At 37.2% G+C, this 23,341-nt stretch overlaps 1 protein-coding gene across 2 annotated transcripts; it reads right to left on the bottom strand.

Annotated features, from left to right (window-relative positions):
- Positions 1–7,960: 7,960 nt before the first annotated feature.
- LOC104109149 (65-kDa microtubule-associated protein 6-like) lies at positions 7,961–13,788 on the bottom strand. 2 transcript variants are annotated; one of them, XM_009618367.4, is made up of 12 exons: positions 13,544–13,788; positions 12,510–12,713; positions 11,339–11,602; positions 10,987–11,202; positions 10,760–10,915; positions 10,112–10,271; positions 9,877–10,028; positions 9,602–9,689; positions 9,450–9,523; positions 9,293–9,367; positions 8,697–9,049; positions 7,961–8,349 (listed from the first exon to the last, which is right to left on the bottom strand). In XM_009618367.4, the coding sequence occupies exons 1-11, from the start codon at positions 13,658–13,660 to the stop codon at positions 8,714–8,716; spliced, it is 1,842 nt and encodes a 613-aa protein (XP_009616662.1). In that variant the 5' UTR covers positions 13,661–13,788; the 3' UTR covers positions 7,961–8,349; positions 8,697–8,713. The 2 variants fall into 2 exon arrangements, with proteins under 2 accessions (XP_009616662.1, XP_009616663.1); XM_009618368.4 differs by lacking the exon at positions 13,544–13,788 and adding an exon at positions 13,134–13,248.
- Between the last annotated feature and the right edge of the window lie 9,553 nt (positions 13,789–23,341).

Raw genomic sequence — 23,341 nt, 5'->3', positions numbered from 1 at the left:
CATAACACAGACCTAATCGAGGCCTCAAATCATGCATAACAACATCGAAATGATGAATCACACCTTAAATCAAAATCTATGAACTTTGAACTTTCAAATTCAATAACTCGTGCTGAAACATAGCAAATCAATCCGGAATGACATCAAATTTTGCGCACAAGTCCCAAATAACATAACGAAGCTATTCCAATTTACGGAATCATAATCTGAATCTGATATCAAAAAGTCCACCTCCGGTCAAACTTTCTAAAATTTTAACTTTCGCCATTTCGAGCCAAATTCAACTACGGACCTCCGAATCATAATCCGGATGCACTCCTAAGTCCAAAATCACCCAACAGAGCTAATGGAATAATCAAAACTCCGTTCCGGGTTTAAATTCACAAAAAGTCAAACTTGGTGAACTCTTTCAAATTTAAAGCTTCTAGATGAGAATCATTCTTTCAAATAAATTCCGAATAACCTGAAAACTAAAATCGACTATTCACATAAGTCATATTACATCATACAGAGCTACTCATGCCCTCAAACAACCGAGCGAAGTGTAAATGCTCAAAACGATCGGTCGGCTCGTTATACTTTTTTAGCCAAGTTTTCCTAGGCTAAGTCTCTCTTTCTCAAGTAAGAACTAAGTCAAATAGGCATGAATCAATATTTGTAACCATTAATTCTAGAAATAATGCATAAACACGGCTAAATAATCATAAACAAGTACTAAAATTAATAACCCATAAGATTTACACACTAGGGTTGGGTCACAACCCTAGATAAAATCTAGCTACTCATGCTAGAAAGTAAAGAAAATAAAGTAGAAGAAGTAATTAAAGCCATAAATTATAATTAAATGATAAAACTAGTGATGTTTCACCAATAATTGTCACTACTTTCTCAAAAAGGGTAAAAGGTAACCGCTACAGTTCTTACAATTCAAAACATGCCCTAAATAACTATTTTTCGTCTAGGTCTTGCCGGTATCAATAACGAGGAAGAAACAACTCTTTCATCTAAGGATGTCTAACCGCCGCACCGATCATTCGGGTGGAGGCAGGACACTACGAAGTGGGTAGTTTATCTGGGGAGGATGCCTCATATAGTGCCCTAAAATTCGTTGACAAAAATGCCTTTCGGGAGGTTCTGCAGCCATACAATTCCATGTGCGGTCCACACTTTTCTTCTCTTCTTCAGTTGGGAGGAATTCTACAGCCGCACAATTCCATCTACGGCTGCACTTCAGCTTTTTGCGGTCGTACTTTTCCATTTGTGGATCGCACTTTGGCGAGGCTTCACACTTGATCTTTTTGTATCTTCTCTGAACTTTTTCAATCTTGTCAATGCGACCAGCTTTTGTGGCTGCACAATTTGGTGTCCGAGCCCCACTTGTTAAAACTCCTCTGAGACTTCAGGTGTCTTTTCTGCGGCAGCATGCGCATCTGTGGACCACATTTTCTTCTGCGGATCACACTTTTGCTTGCTTTACTGCTTCTTGCCTTTTTATCTGGAATACTCTGTTTTGAGTTAGATTTTTTCGTTAAGCTCCAATCCTCCAACATGCCTGCAATTTGCATAATTTTATTAGTTTTTGGAATAAAAATCAATATTTTCGGACTAAAACTAAAGCAAGAAGGTACTAATAAGTGGTTAAAATCCACACTTACCAGTTCCCACAACTTCATAGACCCTGAATTGGTAAAGCACTTGGGATGTAAAGTCAAGTCTACTAATCCTCAAATGGTTGCTGCTGTAAATGGAAACATGATGGTGGATAGAATGTGTGCAATCACATGGTTGCTGCAAGGTGTTGAGTTCTCAGCAGAGTTCTTACTTCTTTCTTTTGGTTCATGTGGAGTGGCACTAGGAGTACAATGGTTGCTGAAACTTGGAGACATAAAGATAAACTTCAGGAAATTAACTATGGAATTTTGATATAAGGGGAGGAAGCATCTTCTTAGAGGTACTGGCAGCCAAGTTAAAGTTCAAAGAGCTGAAAAACTAGCCAAACATACAGGTAACACATGTCAATTATGCATGATTCAAGTAGTACACATGGGGAATACAGAGGAGCAATGGCATGCAATTAAAGCTAAAGAAGAACCTGAAACAAATGCTAGATTAGTGCAATTACTATTTGAGTATTCTAAGTAGTTTGAGGAACCTACTGAACTACATCCTTCTAGAGGTATTTTTTATCACAGGATTATATTACAAAATGGCACTGAACCTGTGAATAAAAGACCCTATAAGTATCCTTCGGTCAAAAAGGATATTATTGAGGGCATAGTGCAAAGATGATGGATCAAGGAATTATCCAACCTAATTGCAGTCCTTTTACATCTCCAATGATTCAAGTGGGCAAAAAAGATGGTACATGGAGAATTTGTATGGATTATAGAGATTTGAATAAGTATACTATGAAGAATAAATTTTTAATTCCTATTGTGGAAGAATTTTAGATGAACAAGGAGGATCCAAGGTCTTCTCTAAGATAGACCTAAGATCTGGTTACCATCAACTCAGAATGGTAAGGGAAGATATACTTAAGATTTCCTTTAGAATTCATTTAGGACATTTTGAGTAATTGGTGATGCCATTTGGGATATCAAATTCCCCAACAACCTTTCAAGGACTGATGAATTTTGTTTTCAGAAATTTCTCAGGAAGCATACGCCGGTCTTCTTTGATGATATATTGATTTAAAGCGGCACTATGGAGGATCACTTAGAGTTTGTTTTTTGTGGAAATAAAGGAGCATCAACTCTTTGCCAAAAAGATTAAGTGCTTATTTGGTGTTCAAAAGGATTGAGTACCTGGGACATTTTATCACAACAGAAGGTATCTATACTAATTTCCACAAAGTAGAAGCTGTGAGAAATTGGCCCACTTCAATCACCCTCAAGCAATTAAGGGGATATTTAGGCCTACCTGGCTATTATATAAGGTTCATCAAAGGTTTTGGTGTGATTTGTAAGCCCTTAACTGTCCTGACCAAGAAGGACAACTTTAATTGGTCATCAACAACTGATTCTATATTTGTATAACTGAATGAAGCACTCATTCAAGCTCATGTCCTAACCAAACTTGATGTCAATAAGACATTTATTGTGGAAACCGATGCATGTAGCTATGATATAGGGGCAATCCTTATGCAATAAAGACATCCAATAGCTTTTATCAACACACCTATATCACCTAGACATACAGTACTATCTGTTTATGATAGAGAATTGATATGTATTGTACATGCAAACACTAAATGGTCACAATACCTATTGGGACAGAGGTTTATCATAAGAACTGATCAAAAATATCTGAAGTTCCTAATGGAGCATAAATTAAATACCAACTCTCAAATTTTATGGTTGACCAAGCTGATGCCTTTTGACTACTCCATAGACTATAAGAGAGGAGTGGAGAACAAGGTAGCTGATGCACTCTCAAGAGTTACTGGAGCTGAGCTGTTGGCATTGGTAATCTCACCTAACAACACTGATCTCTTCCAGGCCATAGTTGATAGTTGGAACTTAGATCAGGAACTCATACAACTTGTTGAAGAACTCAAAATTAATTCTACTACTCATAATCAATTCACTTGGATTCATGGGCAACTAAGGAGAAAAGGAAGGCTGGTAGTAGGTAAGGTGCCAGAGTTAAGAGAAGAAATTATGACATTGTGGCATGTTGCTCTTCAAGGGGGTCATTCAGGGGTTGAAACTACACTAAACAGGCTAGTAACATTGTTCTATTGGAAGAACATGAGAAAAGGAAGTAAGAAAATTTGTCCATAAATATGTTCTCTGTCAAAGGAACAAATCTAATCTAGCTGCTTATCATGGATTGTTACAGCCACTACCTATTTCAGATGTGGTGTGGTCACATATCAGTATGGTTGTGAGGTCATACTGGTAGTGGTAGATAGACTCAACAAGTATGGCCATTTTATTCAAGCACCCTTATACTGTTCAATCAGGTGCAAAAGTTTTTATGGACACAGTAGTGAAGTTGCATGGTTTACATGATGCTATTTCTAGTGACATAGATGTTACTTTCCTGAGCTCTTTCTGGCAAGAACTATTTACACTGCAATGGGTACAATTAAACATTTCATGTGGATATCACCCTCAATTTGATGGACAAATTAAGATACCGAACCGATGTCTTGAATATACTTAAGGTGCTATTGTAACGAGGATGCTGCTAACCGGTACTCATACTTGCCTATGGTTGAGTGTTGGTATAAAATGTTATTTCACTCAGCTATACAGACTACTCCATACGAAGCATTGTATGGTAGATCACCACCCTTACACTTTCCTTATTTACTTGGAGATTCAACTTCAGCTAAAGTTGATAACACTTTGATAAATACGGAGTTAAATTTACAGCTACTTAAGCACCATTTAAGGAGAGCTCAACTCAGAATAAAGCAACAAGAAGACTTCCATATGAGTGATATACACTTTGATGTTGGAGATTAGGCTTATTTGAAGGTCCAGCCCTATAAACAAGTGGCTGTTTCTAATCACACCTCATATAATTTGGCTGCCAAGTACTATAGTCCTTTTCAGATTATTAAGAGAATTGGTCCAGTTACATATACTAATCTGCTACATGCAGGAGTAAAGATTCACCCTACAGTTCGTTTCATTGCTGAAAAAGTATTCTCAAGTGTCTTCTCAAATTTCTTATCCTCTTGTGATTGATTTAGCCAGGCCCTATTGTCCTGATCCTGAGGTAGTTTACAGAGAAAAATGTTGAAATGGGATAGTAAAGTTGTTGCACAAGTGTTAGTTAAATGGGAAGGACTACCTGCAAATGCTGCTACTTGGGTGTTTATTATTGTTTTGCAAACTAGATTTTCTTTGTTCGATCCTTGTGGTCAAGGATCTTCTATTGGGGGAGGAGTACTGATACACAATTATAGGATGGGAGTCGAGTAGTTAGTTGAGTAGCTGACAAAGTTAGTTAGAGTTAGTTGAAGTTAGTTATAATAACTGACTTCTGTTACAAAGAGAATCTGCCATTAGAATTAGGCATTCATGATACAATCCAATCCAATCCAATCGATATAAATAGCTCTATAATCAACATTTACAATCATCTATCAATATACATAATTCTCTCCTAAATCTTTTATCTTCTTCTTCTCTCTTCTCTTTATGATATTCTTAGTTTTCAGCTGATTTCTCGAGCCGGCCACTTCCTGAATCAGCTTTTCGGTTCCTCGAATTCATCTGAATTCCTGCAATCGTGTAACAATTTGCTCACAAAATTATCACTTACCATTTGTCATAATAGATTGTAAAATTGAAAACAAATGATAACCCACATTAGAAAACAAGGCTAAACTTCAATATCAAGCATTTATGTCCTTCTAAATTCTAATTTTCTTCATTGGATCCCTTCACTGGAATTAAGTTGTGCTTCAACTGAAGAACCATAAACGAATTACGAAGTAATTGATTGAATGCCTACTTGAAATTACTGGGCCTTGTGATTTGATACTAAACTTGATTATCTGGATTCTGGCCTTTGTAACTATGAGTTTATTGGATTTGTTCCTTATTATCGGTGAAGGCCTTTCATTAACAACTGATATGAGTTTGATTTTGGGTCTTCGTCAGGATGTATTGGGTTGGATCAATTAGTATTCTCAAAACTTGAGGGATCATGCAGTTAAGAATCGCTTAATATCTTTGCCTTAGTTCAAGAAATTAAAGAATATTGACATCTTTCAACTATCAAATTACATAGAAATAGCGTGGTATACCCACTTTTTTAAGTGGTATTTATTTTTTAGTCATTATTTTTAATGTTGCGCAAAAATAGCCACTACTTTATTAAAAGTGATACGAAAAGTCTTTTTTACCTTTTCTTCATGAGTGATGTGTAAATATTAAAGACATGGTGTCCTTAACTTCATGAGTGATGTGTAAAATATTAAGGACACTATGTCCTTAACATTTACATTGCACACATGAAGTTAAGGACACTATGTCCTTAACATTTACAATACACATATGAAGTTAAGGACATGATGTCCTAAAGTTTAACAACAGAAATTACAAATACAAGTTAATGATATTATGTCCTTAACATTTACATTGCACACATGAAGTTAAGGACACCATGTCCTTAACATTTACACTGCACATATGAAATTAAGGACACTAGGTCTTTAATATTTACATTGCACATATGAAGTTAAGGATATGATGTCCTAAAGTTTAACAACAGAAGTTGCAAATATAAGTTAATGATATTATATCCTTAACATTTACATTGCACACATGAAGTTGAGAACACCATCCTTAATATTTACACAACACATATGAAGCTAAGGACACTATGTCCTTATATTTACACATCACACATTAAGTTAAGGACACTATGTCCTTAATATTTACATTACGCACATGAAGTTCTTAACATTTACACTGCACATATGAAGTTAAGGACACTGTGTCCTTAATATTTACACATCACTCATGAAGTTAAAAACACTATGTATTTAGCATTTACATTGCACGCGTGAAGTTAAGGACACCATGTCCTTAATATTTACACTATACATATGAAGTTAAGGGCATCATGTCATTAATATTTACACTGCACATATGAAATTAAGGACATGATGTCCTAAAGTTTATCAGCAGAAGGTGCAAATATATGACACTTTGTCCTTAATATTTACACACCACTCATGAAGTTAAGGACACTATGTCCTTAACATTTACAATGAACACATGAAGTTAAGGACACCACGTCCTTAACATTTACACTGCACATATGAAGTTAAGGACATGATGTCCTAAAGTTTAATAACAGGATGTGCAAATACAAGTTAAGTACATTATGTCTTTAACATTTACATTGCATACATGAAGTTAAGGACACCATGTCCTTAACATTTACACTATACATATGAAGTTAAGGACATGATGTCCTAAAGTTTAACAACCGAAGTTGCAAATACAAGTTAATGATATTATGTCCTTAACATTTACATCGCACACATGAAGTTAAGGACATCATGTCCTAAACATTTACACTGCACATGTGAAGTTAAGGACATGCTGTCCTAAAGTTTAGCAGCAGAAGGTGCAAACACAAGACACTTTGTCCAAAATATTTACACAACATTCATGAAGTTAAGGACACCATGTCCTTAATATTTACACAATACATATGTCTAGGACATGGATATTTTTGTCCGGCGGGTAAAAATTTATTAAGCACTGACTAAAGTGTAAATACATTTAAAACAGTGACTAAAAAGTAAAGACATCTCTAATTAGTGACTATCTGTCTTATTGGAAGCTAGGAATGTCAAATATTACACATTAATGTAATTATACAACACCAACTAATCATTATTTAATTTTTTTAGATTATTCTTAATATAATATTGTTGTCATTGTTGTTGTTCAGTAATTTTAGTATATTTATTAAAATAATATTCATCATCTTCATAATAGTTTCCGTTAAAGACGTTCATCAATTAAAATTAATAGTAATATGAAAGCAATTTGTATTTTTATGATATCTTATAATGTGTGTTGAGCTGGCCACAAAAGTAGAGGATCAAGGTGGCAAGATCCTTGAATGATATTGGAAAAATCATTTTCCACAGCCTGGCTAATTTGTCTACTTCTACGGTTCTACCTTACAAATTCATAGGTACGACCAAATATTTATTTAATATGGGGGGATCCACATGAGCCCACAGTTACATCAAAACAACATCACTTCTATCTATTTTGAGTTGGCAAAACTCTCTTTAAAATCTCAGAGATGGTCACTGAAATGTGAACTCAAGACTGGAAAATTTTCACGATTTTGTCTCTTTAAGGTACCAAATAGAACCACTAGATACCAACGTCCCCACGTTATGCCCATGGTTACAATCTACAATGTGATAATCTAACATTAGGTTGCCAGAAAAAAGAACAAGCCCCTTCAAATGTGAAATGCAACAACGTAACATGAATTTTTTTCCTTTTTTTGTTTGTTATTACATTGGGTAATTAGAGTAGTGCAACAATGTAACATGAAACAAGCTCTTACTGGGATCTAGCGTATGGAAATCCTAAAATAAACAATCCAAAGAAAATATATGTACAAGGTAAACGATCAAACAAGAAATCCCTTCCAAGTACACATTGGTCAGTGATCTTTTGGCACCCATCAACATGCACAAGGGGTTCCTCAAAAAGTTACTCATTGCTCTAGAATTGCCTAATACAACACAACAACACACTAGTGTACCTTCCCTTCAGTATTCACAAATTTTGGTGTATTCTTCTGAATGTGGCCTGGGATATAGATACTGTGGAAAAATTGACGGTCATCTCGCTGTAAAAAGAGAATTATACTGTTAAGTGCAGGAAATATAAAGCTGAAAAAGGACAATGTGTAAGGTGAAACAACAGTATTTGAAATATGTACTTTCAAGTAATAAGCAGCAAAAATAAGTATAACAAGAGGATAGTAAAAGAATAGTTGGATGGTTTTCTCCCCCTCTATTTCAGCTAATGAATTCACAAGTAAAAACTGAAATACTTGTGTGAGTTTAAAAAATATATATATCATGAGAGGATGGAGTGACCTTTTCAAGAAAGTGATTCTTATATTCAAAATTCTAGAACTGAAATGACACTGAATTCCAAATTAAATGAAAATAATAAGCAGGACAGACATACCAACTTAATTTGTGAGTTCAGCGTTGAGGTGGAGATTCTGGCTCGGAACCAGAAATAGAAGAGAAAGACACAGTGTCTTCTTTAGCCATAGCCACAAAGTTGAGAGGGGCAGTAGAAAGCCTTCTCATTTCCTTGAAATAACCATTCTGTCTCATTGAGTTGGAACGCGGAGTTAAAAGGTCTGGAGTTGCACAAGGAATCGAGCTCCTGCGTGGTGAGGGTGTCACAGATCCATTTCCATTTGCATGGTAACCATTTGCCTTATTAAAGCTGCTGCTTCTTCTTGGACTAGGTTTGGAACCATATACAGTTCCCTTCTCTGAGAGCAGCATATCTTGGAGTTTCTTCTGATCCTGGACAACAAGATAATATGAAGGTCAAACATTTCTGCTTTCAAATACCAAAAGAGTTAGATGCACTTACTTCATCTTTGAACTTGATCAAAATACATATAAAAAGCTGTATACTAGAAGGACAAATTACATGCGACAAATTAATTCATGTGACTTCTATAGATGCATTCTCCTAACTTGCAATGTGCTACTTTTTCATACACTAATTGACATTTAGTAATAGATGAGAATATTTGACTTTACCCGAGCCCGTTTCTTTGCCTCTTCTTTCTGCTGTCTAACCATTTTGTAATCCTCCAATATCAACACCAATCTCACCTACACATAAAAACCATTTCATTTGGAAAACAGTACAAACAAAAGAGAAGATCTGGAAACTTGTAGCTGCAGGAGAACTCACCCCATCGTAAAGAAACAATTTCTGTTTCTCATCTTCCCAAGCTAGTGTCTTATTAATCAATGTGTTAACAACAACTGAAAACAAATGCGTTTGACTTCAGTTTTTCACAGACTATCCGAGATAAAATGAAAAGGAAGCCAAGAGTAAATTACCTGGAATCTTAGTCACTTTAATTCTAGCTTGTTCAGCCCGCTTTAAGTTTATGTGAGCACCTCTTCCACCACTGTAACGTCTATAATCCTGATAATAGAAAAAGAGCTACTCAAACGTTGGACAAAATAAATCTACAACTATTTTATTTGATAAGTAATGTAATACAGTCCCAGCATAAGAAAAGCTAGAGTAACTGGACGCTAGTCAGTAGTAAATGGAGATCTATGATAAGCTATGCATGTCATTAGCCCACATGAGATCATTCAATTTATACCTGGTTATAATCTTCAAGCCAATTTTCCTCCTCACAAGCAGAAAGCCACCACTCTATTCTATCCATTATATCTCTTCGACTTAAAGCTTCATCCTTTGCTTTGTTTATTTGTGCTTCAATATTTGCCAGCAGTTCACAGGGGTCCACAAGACCTTCAAATAAAGATTGGACTTATTTCTGTGCACGGACGTCTTAGAAGAATACAGCTTTATGTATCCAAGATTTGATGTCTTACCAGAGTCGATCATTGCATTAGATTTATCGGCTGAAGTACTTGGATCAGGTTCAATATGGTTTTTGTTGCATATGTCCTCCAGTTCAGCCCTCCTTTTCAGGACCAACTCTTTCATCCTACTTGCTTTCAATTTGGTTAGCCTCTCAACTTCTGTTGATACCTATTAAAATCAGTATAATGTCAGAGACAAAATTAATCTTCTCTACAGCCTGAAATATTGTTCACTACAAGTAGTCATAACGGGTTTATTGAGTAGGTATGGATAAATTTCAGTCACAGGTCTATGGTTATGAGAAATCAGTCCGATGCACTAATACATTAACCCTCTGCTTCACTAGTTTCACTGGAATCCTGCTATGAAGGTCACCAGAGGCGGATCCGGGATTTAATGCTTGTGGGGGGTTCCTGCAACGACCTCGAGTAAATTTTCAATAGTAACTGGGTTCACATTCAAATATGTATAGATATTTAGTGAATTTTTCAAACACATTTATACTGTTTGAACAAAAGCTACCCCTGATGAGGTGTACCGTCTTTATGCAACATTAACTAATGATTTACCTTATTGTTGGTCTTCAAGGGAAATAACAATGAGAAGTAGCGAGCAAGGCAAGAAATACTTTAAAAGATAGGTAAATGATCACAAACCTGATGAATAACCTCCAATGAAAGAGCACCTGGTTCTGTAACGTCTGACTCAGAAAGACGAAGAATGGAAGTGATCCTCGATAACTTACCCTTCTCTTCTCTGGTTGTATCCATCAACGCCCAGAGCTCAAACAACAATCCAGAAACATCTTTTAGCTGCATCAGCGATGAGATTAAAATTATGAGTAAAGACGAAAAAGCTAAAAGAAGACAGAAGTAAGCAATACCTTTTGATATCGAACTTTTCTTTCTGTCTTCAGTCTGAAGATGGCCTGGTCTAGACTTTCCAATGCGTTTGTGCTGATGTTAGTGGATTGTCCAAGGCTTGTTTCGTACAAGATTGGATGCACATCACTCACAGTTTTGTCAAAATCCATCCCTAGCACACCACACAAAGAGTGCACCTCATTTACACAGTCCACAACTTTTTGGATCCGCTCCGACTGCAGGCAGAAAAGATTATTTGTCAGTTAATTTGCTATAATAATCATACTCAATGGTTAAACAAAAGTACAACACTCATGATGGTTAAGCACGACATGTTGTTCTATGTCAAAATGGAAGTCAATCCATGCATACCTTCTCCTTTTGAAGAGCACGAAGATGAGATTGGTATTCAGAGAGGTTTCTCAGTGACAAGTCGTGATCTTCCAGATTTAAGGAACTCACAGCATTGACGATATTAGAATACCCAGAAAGCTCACTAGTTATCTTGTCAATTTGTGTCTTTATATCTGCAAACTGTTTAACTCTTTCATCTTTCTTAACTCTTAAATCATCCACAAGTGGTGTAATTAATGCCAGTTGCTCTTTCAATGACGCTGACTTCTTCTCTGGCTGTATCTGTTGAGTTGAGAAAGCATGTTTTTCAAGCATTAGTGTAAGAATGATGTTTGCTTGACTTTAAAAGTATCAAAATGGACTTCTCCAAAAGAAAACTTGCAAAAGGAATTGATAAGTAGTATTAGTTACATCTAACCAACTGGGAAGAGGCACAAAAAAGAGGAAAATAAACTATAACAAAATATTCTATTTCAACGATAAGTAGGTTAGCGAAAATATTTACAATTTAAACGCAAGTAATGCAACCTGGAACATATATAACGATGTCTGCAATGCCATAAGCAGGTTTAGCACTGAGGTACAGGCGTAAAACCAGTGCACTAATCAATCATAAGTAAATAGGACTGCATTTAGCATAGTAGATATTCCATAATGCAAGTAAAGCCGTTATTTCTTCATCATATATGAGCGACAAGCTTTCAACTATGAAATGGACTATAATGACATGCATTAAAAGATCATAAGATGAAACAATCAAGCTCGGTGCTCACATCCCTAAAGACACCAAAATAACTACAAGGACAAAAGAACAGTTTCTGATTCCTTATCAATATCTCGTGGTGCAGTGACATTGAACTGAATTCCATCAATCTATTCTAGTTCTTAAGAAATTTTTAATCCGGTATCTAATTCCAGCCAATAGAAGAGCCAATCAAGCTTCCGAGACAACCCCATAAAGCTAAGAGGATGACTAGCATGTGACCGAAAAGAAACTGTCTGTAAACTAACATTTTGTAGAAGTTCATATATTACCATAGAAACCTTCAACCTATTCAAGACTTTTAGCAGAATCCCTTTATCTTAAAGAGAAAGCAGTACAAGTAGATTAAGGGAACAGAAAAATGTAAACCTAAAAGGGGGTAAGATATTCTAAAATTCCTCCAACAGCAGCAGAAGTGTTCAATACCAGTGAATTAATATTGAGTTGACCAAGAGCAGCCATTAAGGTTGCAATCTCGGCTTCTTTAGCAGCAACAGAATGATGAAGGCATGATTTTGCATTGGCAGCTTCTTCAACTTTTCTTCGGTATACTTCCAAACACTCTCTCTCCAGCTCTAAAATCATACGGTCTTTATCCGCCTCAGTCTCTCCAATATCCTTCCATATTTGCTGGACATCACATATATACAGTCAAATAAAGATTGGTTCTTTGCATAGACTTCAAACTTAATAGACTAAATTCATATTGGAATACTACTAATTGCATTTCCCCTTCTAACTCCCTGCTCAATAATCAACAAATTCCATGCAAGAAATCCAAAATAAAATTTATAAATAGAGAAAACATTAGACATTAATCACATAACTAATTAATTGATGAGGAAGTCAAACTAAGAAACATACAGAAACACAAACTTGTATTTAGCAAATGAAGATTCTTACTTCTAACTACAATTAATCCACCAATCAATTAATCCTCATCTCAAATTACTTAGGAGATTCATATGAGAGAGAAAAATTAGAGAACATCCTAATCTCTCGACTAATTACTCAACATAAATCATACAATGAAAGTATTAACTTGCTCACCATCAGAACTCTTCTGATACACCATCTTACCACACACAAACGGAGTACATGATTTCGATTTAACTAAAATAGTACAAAGGGGAACTATTCCAACTCAATTGAGCTACCATGATAGTAATAACACCTATCCCAGCCGCCAAATCATAAATTGTAGTGCAAAAAGTAATTGATTATGCTCAAGTCCAAACTTTATTTCAATTTATTCACTGTCAAAAACTATTCCAAAACCCAGAAATTTGTCCAGATTTAAGCAAGAAATTTGATATATACAGAAATAAAAAATCAAGAATTGTTAATAAGACTCCAGCAAACAGAACATTCCCTCAATAAATGACCAAATTCCCCAATGAAACAAACAAAGCCCCAAAGCAGTAAAGTGAAGACAAAAAGGGGAAGTAATTAAGTACTACCTGAAGTTCTCTAACTAAAGTGTGGCAAGTAGAAGTCGTATGGACACTGCAACAAGGACTTGCAAAAGCCAGCATATCTTCTGATGATAAATGATGATATTCCTCTCTCTTTCTCATTTCCAAACCACACAAAAGCTCAAGAAAAGTTGACTCTTTCAGAAGTTGCCCCTTAAGAAAGCTAATATGAACAGCAGAATATAAAGCCAACTGCTAATAGTTATAGTAGCAAAGGAGAAAGAGAATAGAAAGTGGTACTGAGTACTTCTATCCTCAGTCTTGTCAATCAACAATGAATGGACCAATCATCTAAAACTCACTTTAGTTTAGATAAAACCATTCGTATAATTCAGTAGAGGATGTCATTATCACCTAAAAAGACATACTCATATATACTTAAAAGACAAAGAATCTACACGTAAAGGAACGTATTACAAACCAAAAATAAAACTAAAAAATTGCTTCCTCGCACCAGAAAAGCTAAAATTAGGCCATACCCACCAAGCCACCAACTATAATAAAGGACAATACGATGTTGCTTTCCTTTGGAACTTCGTTTCTTGCCGTTTTCTTTAGGAAAAGGAAAACAAGAAATGTGGAAGACTTAATAAGAAAGTGGAGTGAAATGAGAAAAGAGGAAAGAAAAGGAAGTTAGGTACAGAGAAGAGGACAACAGCAACAATAACTTAGGGACACAAAAGAATTACTGACCGAGGAATTAAGAAGAAAGAAAGCAAGCTCTTTTGAGGTCAGTATAAAATGCGTCAATACAAATGGATCCCCGCTCGTTAGCTCAGGTTTCAATGTTGGTTGGTTCAATGGTTCTCTTTCTAATTCTATCTCTGGAAATAGAATTTTAGAACAGTGAACATGCTTCAACGGCAGGAAAACCCAGCTTGGAAACTTTAGAAATGTATATATTATATTACAAATAAATAATTAAGTACTACTTCAATGATGACAAACAAATCGAAGTCGATTATATTAATTATGTGTATTTATTTTGCTACATTGAAATTCTGAGTATTCATTGTAACTAAACTAAGTTACTTAACTGATGACATACTGTAACTCCTTTATGTGGGTTTGAGCATATTGCTAACAGGTAAAACTTATGTCACAGTGCAATTGAATATATATGATATATATCTTCACAAGTATGATTATCATTAAAATATAATTAATTAATACACATTTCTACCTTGACTTATCACTTAACTCTAATAAATTAGTACGGTATAGCATAAACACTCTGGATAAGTTTCATACCTTTAACCTATACAATATTACAATAATTACATTTCAATTTGGTCGATTGTATGCTAGTTCTTTTTCATAATTATGTTACTTTGATCCAGTGTTTTAAAAAGTTTTCTTGTGATTCGTCTCGGATAGGGGTATTATCAAAACACTCCAAGGCTCACATGTAAGACTTAGTTTTGTGAGACTTACCCCAGGCGCTCGGTTGTGCACCTAAAACACGCCTAACGCTTTTCAATACTCGGGGCTCGCCTAATAGTTCCTAGCACAAATCATGCATCAAATTCCCTAATTAGCATTGTTGACACTCAAATTTCTTTAACAAATGAATGATTAAAGTTTTATTCATCCATAGAAATATAAAGATTGAGAATAACTCAAAATAATGAGTCATAGTATTGCATATTTACTAATTGAGAACATTGGCGAATGAATATCATTTGAATAGCCAAAATTTACATATTTACTTACTATATGTATTTATATTTTAGTTTTATATCTCTTAAAATTATCAAATTCTTATTATTTTGCTATTTGAAAGCAATTTCATATTTACTCATAAGGAGTAATATTTTAAATTATATTAATGATGGAGTTTATTGATTATTAAGTTTTAGAGTATTTGATAATATTTTTTAAAATATTATTATCTGTTTGAAAGATTATAAGACTTTATAGTTGATTTTTATCTTATAGAAACTCTATAATTATTGCATTGTTTATATTTATATTTAAAAAGTGCTAGATATTTTTTTTTTATGAGTTTTTAATTTTCTTAAACTTTTTAATGTACTTTGTATATTCTTTGTGCTTATTTTATTAATTTTTATATTGAAAACATTAACGATCATAAGGCTTATACTCCATGTTTCGAGACTTAACCTCACCTTGTGTTAAGCAGCAAACCTCGACTCAAGCCTTTTAAAATACTGTTTAGATCACATTTCATTCACTACTCTTCGGTAATTTGTCTTTAGAGCAAACTACTAACTTTTCAAAATAAAAATTCCTTAAATTACACATATGTCCGCATAAACAATCACTAAACCAAACTAGAAATGCTCCTCACAAACAGTAAAACTAATGTGAGCCGCCAATAGCAAACTTGCCGCCATTATTTTAACTTTGGCCTGTAGGATATTATGCTTTCGTTCTGGTCAATTATTGCTAAAATTTTCATGCACTTTTGGAAATTGTAGATTTTTGAAACAATAACGATCCATATTAGCCATCGAATTCGTGTGGTTATGGGTAATTTGTCTCATTTATGTTGACTTATTATAAGTTTTGTCTTAATAACTATTTCATCCGTCCCAATTTATGTTACGGAGCACGAATTTCAAGAGTCAAACTTTTTAATTTTGACTGTGAATTCAGATAATCTTTAAGTTTTTTTGAAACAAACTTTATATATTTGAAAATTACGTAAAAAGTACTCCATAATAATTAACAATTCAAAATATCTAAAAGGCATATGAAAAAATCGCAGTTAAAGAAAACTCATTTGATTCTCAAAATTCGAACTCCACCACATAAATTGAGACGGACGGAGTAATTATTATAAATTAAATTCTCAATTTCAATGAGTAGATATATTTAGAAAGAAATTCCTTCTTTAAATTATAAAATTGGATAATCATAATAATTACAATTAGCAAGCACGCAAGAGTATGATATATCATGCAATAAAGTTTCACTAGAACACGAGAGATCAAAGTTTATATAAATTTCAATATAAACAAAATATATTAGATAATTTTAATGGACAAAAACTTGATGTATATACTGATCAGACATTCAAAAAATGCATTGCAAATTGACCACACTAACATTGTGCAAAAATAACAAATAATTCTAATGATTAGAATACCAAGTAGAGCATATCATTAAAGAATGATTGGTTTCTTTCAAAGCTTATTCTTATTTAATATTTTCTTTCTCAAGCCAATGATATAAACCATGTGAAATATGAACAGATGCACTCCAATTTCCAACATGAAAAATTTAGGAAGGCACATCCCTCTCCTTAAATTCTGGTGCTCTACAGATATCAATAACTCAAATTAAACTGTGAGCTTCACGTGCGAACAAGCGCGTGATATCCAAGGTTCTTTCTGACAGCAGTCCAGCAGTGACGCAGCTACATTCATCATTTGCATATCATATCTTAGTCTATGTTGTTATTTATTGTTACATCATGTATCATTGTTTGGGTTGATTGGCATGATATTTGTGAGCCCGAGAGACTAGAGAGATTGATGATTGAGTTGGGGCCTGAGAGCCGAATTATGAGTGAGGTTATGGATCAGGTTGCACGCCAGAACATGCCTTTCTTGGCTTTATATATATTATTATTATGGATCGGTCTGCACGTCGCAGCAGGTCTTATAGGCTTTATCTATTATTATGGGATCGGGTTGCACACCGAAGCTGGCCATATTGGATTTATATTAGCGCTTGGGTTGGATCCACCCCTCCGGAGTCTAACATACCAGCAGTGAGCACATGTATCATACGGTGCTGAGTGGTTGAGTTTGATGAGTGAGAGTTGTGACAACCAGATAGAGTATTCTGAAAGTGTAAGTACATGAGTTATCACTATAATGAATTACATGTGACATGTAGATATAGAGATGTAACATTCATTATATCAGTCATACTTGGCATATTTTCTCAATGTAGAGATTAAACTGTTAAACTTGAAAACATGTCTACATTTCTGTACTATGTACAAACTGATTATGAGATTTCTCTAAGTTATTACTATCATTTTCCTATCATATATGTACTATTGTTATCCAAATTTGGAATGTACCTTCCTGAGCTCGTCACTGCTTTCAGCCCAAGGTTAGTCCACTTATTTTTGAGTACATTGGGTCGGTTGTACTCATACTATACTCTGCCCTTCGTGTGCAGATCCAGATACATCTGGACCTGGTGGTTGCTAGACTTGGGGCATTACCTGCTTGGAGACTTTTGAGGTAGCTGCTTTGTCGTCCGCAGACCTCGACTCTCCTTCTTTTGGTTTATTTAGCATTGTTTTATCTTTTCAGACATTTGTATTAGAAGTTTTTGATTATGTTGTCATTTAGTAGCTCATGTACTTGGTGACACCCAGAATTTGGGGATTTTGTATTTGATTCACATCTATTCCTTTCGATTATTTATGACATTTTCACTGTTAAACTCGATATATCATGCTTTAAAATTAAAATGCATTGTTATATTATGATTTTCGGCTTGCCTAGTATTGTGATAGGGGCAATCACGACATATTGAGATTTGAGTTGTGACAAGTTGGTATTAGAGCCTAGGTTACATAGGTCTCACGAGTCATGAGCAGGTTTAGTAGAGTCTTGCAGATCAGTACTGAGACGTCTGTACTTATCTTCGAGAGGATACCAAACCATTAGGAAAACTTCACTTTCTTAAATTCTTGTCGTGTGAGTTTTTCCGGAAACTAAACTTCTATTATTCTATTCTCTCACAGATGGTGAGGACACGTGCTATCGGATCGGGTGGACGGCCACCAGTACCACTAGTTAGGGTTGCGGTAGAGGCCGAGGTGCAACTCGTACAATAACTAGAGCAACACTTGTGGATCCACCAGTTGCTCCATCTCAGGAGTAGATACCAGATGTGGTTGAGCTGGTGGGACCAGCTCATGCACCAGTTGTGCCCATTGTGATTCCAAGCCTTCAGGAGGCACTGACCCAGATATTGACTGTATGCACTAGCCTTGCTCAGGCGGTTTCAGTTCCGGCTGCACCGACCACTTCTCAGGCCAGGGGAGGTGCTCAGACACCCGCTATCCGTACTCCAAATCAAGTAGTTCAGGGGATTCAAACATCAGGGGTACTACCAGCCCAGCCAGTTACAGCGCCTTAGGCCCCGGTTGGTCCACCTATGAGTGATAAGGAGCAGAAGAGGCTAGAGCTATTTGGGAGGCTTAGGCCTCCATCATTCAATGGGGTTGAGTTAGAGGATGCTTAAGATTTCATAGACCGATGCAGTGGATCTTTCATACGACGGGTATTCTAGAGACTAGTGGAGTCTAATTTACTACTTTTCAGCTGTCGGGGCAGCCTTCTGATGATGGGAGGCCTATGTGTTGAGCATGCCAGCCGGCGCTGCACCACTTACATGGGATGAATTCTCAATTCTCTTCTTAGAGAAGTTTGTTCCACAGACACGCAGGGAGGAGTTATGTAGGTAGTTTGAGCAGCTACACCATGAGGGTATGCTAGTGAGCTAGTATGAGATGATATTTTCAGAGTAAGCTCGTCACACAATTTGGTCGGTTACCACAGAGAGGGAGAGGATTAGGAGATAACATCACGTGCTAGGTTAGATGAGGTGGTTGATTTTGCTAGGCGGCTAAAGCAAGTCCGTACTCAGGAGCGTGAGGAGAGAAAGGTCAAGAGGCCTCGTGGTTCTGGTGGTTTTAGCGGTGCTTCTTCTGGAGGGCAGTGCCACTACAACATGGGTTGTCCTTATAGGCCCACTCAGATGGCTCATCCGATTCATCATGGTGCATCAGCTAGCCATGGTTCATACGGTGCTCATCCGGGTCAGTCATCTCTCAGTGCCCTCCTAGCTCAGAGTTCATCTCGTGCTCCATTAGTTTAGGGTTTATCTGTACCAGGTCCTTCTAATAGCTATTCTGGTTCTCGAGGTCCGATTCAGTCTCCACCACGATTGACGGATCATACATTCTTTGAGTGTGGGAAGTTTGGACATGTGAGGAGCTATTGTCCCCGTCTCTTGTGAGGTCCAGTTCAACAGAGGGGTTAGGTTATGACTTCCGCATCCGTTACTTCACCACCCGCTCAACCAGCTTGGGTGGGGATCAGGCAGTTAGAGGTCGCCCTAGAGGGGGAGGCCGATCAGGTGGCGGTCAGCCTCGATGCTATACTTTCCTTGCCTGGTTAAAGGTCATTGCTTCTGATGCAATGATCACATGTATTGTCTCAGTATGCTACATGGATGCTTCCATATTATTTGACCATGGTTCCACTTATTCATATGTATCATCATATTTTGTTCGTTATTTGGATATTCCATGTGAGTCCTTAGTTTAGCCTGTTTAGGTATCTATGCGGTGGATGATTCTATTGTTGTAGACCGTGTGTATCGGTCATGTGCGATGAACATCAGGGGATTGGAGACGAAAGTTGATCTCTTATTCTTAGTATGGTTGATTTTGACGTGATTCTAGCATGGATTGGTTGTCCCCATGTCATACTGTTCTGGATTGTCACTGTAAAACCATGACGTTGGCGATGCCGGGGTTACCTAGGATCGAGTGGAGAAGTTCTCTGGACTATGTTCCAAGTATGGTGATTTCATATCTGAAGGCCCAACGAATGGTTGGGAAGGGGTGTTTGTCATATTTGGCTTTTGTGAGGGATGTTGGTGCTGATACTTCTACCATTGATTCTGTTATGGTAGTGTGAAACTTTACGAATATGTTTCCTGTAGACCTGTCGAGCATGCCACCAGATAGGTACATTGATTTTGGTATTGACTTGGTACCGGGCACTCAGCCCATTTCTAGTCTTTCGTATCGCATGGCACCAGCAGAGCTAAAGGAATTGAAATAGCAGCTTTAGGAGCTTCTTGATAAGGGGTTCATTAGGCCTAGTGTGTCGCCTTAGGGTGCACCGGTTCTGTTTGTGAAGTAGAAGGATGGTACTATGCGGATGTGCATTGACTATAGGCAGTTTAACAAAGTTACCATTAAGAACAAGTATCCTTTGTGGCGCATTGATGACTTATTTGACTAGCTTCAAGGAGTTAGGGTGTTCACTAAGATTAATTTGAGATTCGGGTATTGCTAGTAGAAGATTCAGGACTCTGATATTTTGAAGACAACATTCAGGACCCGCTTTGGTCACCATGATTTTCTTCTGATGTCTTTTGGGCTGACCAATGCCCTAGAAGCATTCATGCATCTGATGAACAGTGTGTTCCAACCATATATTGATTCGTTTGTCATAGTAGTAATCTTGTGTACTCACGTAGCTAGGAGGAGCATGCACAACATCTGTGGATTGTACAACAGACGTTGAGGGAGGAGAAACTTTATGCTAAGTTCTCCAGGTGTGAGTTTTGACTCAGTTCAGTGGCATTCTTAGGGCACGTTTTGTCCAGTGAAGGGATCAAGGTGGATCTGAAGAAGATTGAGGCGGTCCAGAGTTGGCCCAAATCGTCTTCAGCTACTGAGATTTGTAGTTTTCTCGGCTTGATCGGATATTATCGCCTCTTCGTGGAGGTTTTCTCGTCCATTGCAGTGCCTTTGACCAGGTTGACCCAGAATGTTGCTCAATTCAGGTGGTCGGATGCATGTGAGGAGAACTTTCAGATGCTCAAGACTGATTTGACCACAACTTTAGTTCTAGTTTTACCTTCAGCATCAGGTCCTTATACAGCATACTATGATGCTTCTCAGATTGGTATTGGGTGTGTCTTGATGCAGAAGTGTAGAGTGATTGTTTATGCTTCATGCCAGTTGAAGCCTCATGAGAAGAACTACCCCGTTAATGATTTGGAGTTGGCAGCCATCATTCATGCATAGACGATTTGGAGGCATTATCTCTACGGCGTGTCTTGTTAGGTATTTACAGATCATCAGAGTCTTCAATGCTTGTTCAAGCAAAAGGATCTAATCTGAGGCAGCGAAGACGGTTGGAGCTGTTAAAAGACTATGATATTACCATTTTATATCATCTTAGGAAGGCCAATGTGGTGGCCGATGCCTTAAGTAGAAAAGCGGTGAGTATGGGTAGCCTTGCATATATTCTTATTGGTGAGAGACCGCTTATATTAGATGTTCAGGCCTTGGCCAATCAGTTGGTGAGGTTAGATGTTTCGAAGCCTAGTCGGGTTCTAGCTTGCGTGGTTTCTCGACCTTCTTTATATAATCGCATCAGAGAGCATCAGTATGATAACCCCCATTTGATTGTCCTTAGGGACACGGTTCAACACGGTGATGCCAATGAGGTTTCTATTGGAGATGATGGGATGTTGCGGATACATGGTCGAATTTGTGTGCCCAATGTAGATGGGTTACGGGAGTTGATTCTTGAGGAGGCCTATAGTTCGTGATATTCCATTCATCTGGGTGCTGCAAAGATGTATCAGGACTTGAGACAACACTATTGGTAGAGAAGAATGAAGATATAGTGGAGTTTGTAGCATGATGCTTGAACTGTCACCAGGTAAAGTACGAGCATCAAAGGCCGGGCAGTTTGCTTTAGAGGCTTGAGATTTTTGAGAGAAAATGGGAGCGTATCACCATGGACTTCGTAGTTGGGCTCCCACAGAATTTGAAGAAGTTTGATGTTATTTGGGTGATTGTGGACCATTTTACTAAGTCCGTGCATTTCATTCTAGTTGGGACTACCTATTCTTCTTAGCTGTTGGCTGAGATCTATATCCGCAAGATTGTTTGCCTTCACGGTGTGACAATGTCCATTATTTTAGATGGGGAAACACAGTTCACATTACAGTTTTGGAGAGTAGTGCAGTGAGAGCTAGGCACACATGTTGAGTTGAGTAAAATATTCCACCCTCAAACGGACGAACAATCTAAGCGCACCATTCAGATATTGGAGGATTTGATACGCTCTTGCATCATGGATTTCGGGGGGTTCTTGGGATCAGTTTCTGCCGCTTGCAAAGTTTGCCTACAACAACATCTACCAATCGAGTATCCATATGGCTCCGTAGGAGACCTGTGTAGGAGGTGGTGTTGGTCTTTGGTTGGTTGTGTTGAGCCGGGTGAGGCTAGGCTATTGGGTATTGACTTGGTTCAGGATGCATTGGAAAAGGTTAGGTTGATTCAGGATCGGCTTCGCACGACAAAGTCTAAACAGAAAAGTTACGTCGATCGGAAGGTTCGTGATGTTGCCTGCATGGTAGGGGAGAAGGTATTGCTTAGAGTTCCCCCATGAAGGGTGTTACGAGGTTCGGGAAGAAGGGCAAGTTGAGCTATCGGTCTATTGGCCCTTTTGAGTGTCTTGAGAGGATGGGAGATATGGCTTACAAGCTTGCATTGCCACCCACTCTATCGAGTGTTCATCCAGTATTTCATGTTTCCATGCTTCGGCAGTATTTCGGTGGTCCGCCTCATATGTTGGATTTCATCACGGTTAAGTTAGATAGGGATTTGACATATGATATGGAGCCGGTCTCCATTTTGGAACGACAAGTTTAAAAGTTGAGGTCAAAGAATATAACTTCAGTGAAGGTGCGGTGAAGAGGTCAGTCAGTCGAGGAGGCTACTTGGGAGACTGAGTGGGAGATGCGGAGCAGCTAACCACACCTATTGGAGACTCCAGGTATGATTCTAGACCCATTCTAGGACGAACGTTTGTTTAATAGGGGGGAATGTAACGACCCGATCGATTGTTTTGAATATTGTAGCCCCGTTCCCCCATTTATTGCTTATTCTATATTCATTTGATGTTATGTGACTTGTCTAGGCGGTTGGTTTGGTTTTAGAAATATTTTAGAATGAATTGGGACACTTAGTCCCAA

The sequence above is a fragment of the Nicotiana tomentosiformis genome, chromosome 11, assembly GCF_000390325.3.
Source record: "Nicotiana tomentosiformis chromosome 11, ASM39032v3, whole genome shotgun sequence".
Classification (NCBI taxonomy): Eukaryota; Viridiplantae; Streptophyta; class Magnoliopsida; order Solanales; family Solanaceae; genus Nicotiana; species Nicotiana tomentosiformis.
The sequence above is the reverse complement of the archived record's forward strand: the minus strand, read 5'-3'. Positions and strand labels throughout refer to the sequence as shown.

Bases quoted from the DNA above. Each gene is read 5' to 3' on its own strand.
- LOC104109149 (XM_009618367.4), bottom strand. From the start codon at position 13,660: ATGAGAAAGAGAGAGGAATATCATCATTTATCATCAGAAGATATGCTG. The intron at 11,603-12,509 runs GTATTGAACACT...TCAACTCAACAG, and splicing joins AACTCAATATTAATTCACTG to ATACAGCCAGAGAAGAAGTC. The intron at 9,050-9,292 runs GTAAAGTCAAAT...CTTGTTGTCCAG, and splicing joins AGGCAAAGAAACGGGCTCGG to GATCAGAAGAAACTCCAAGA.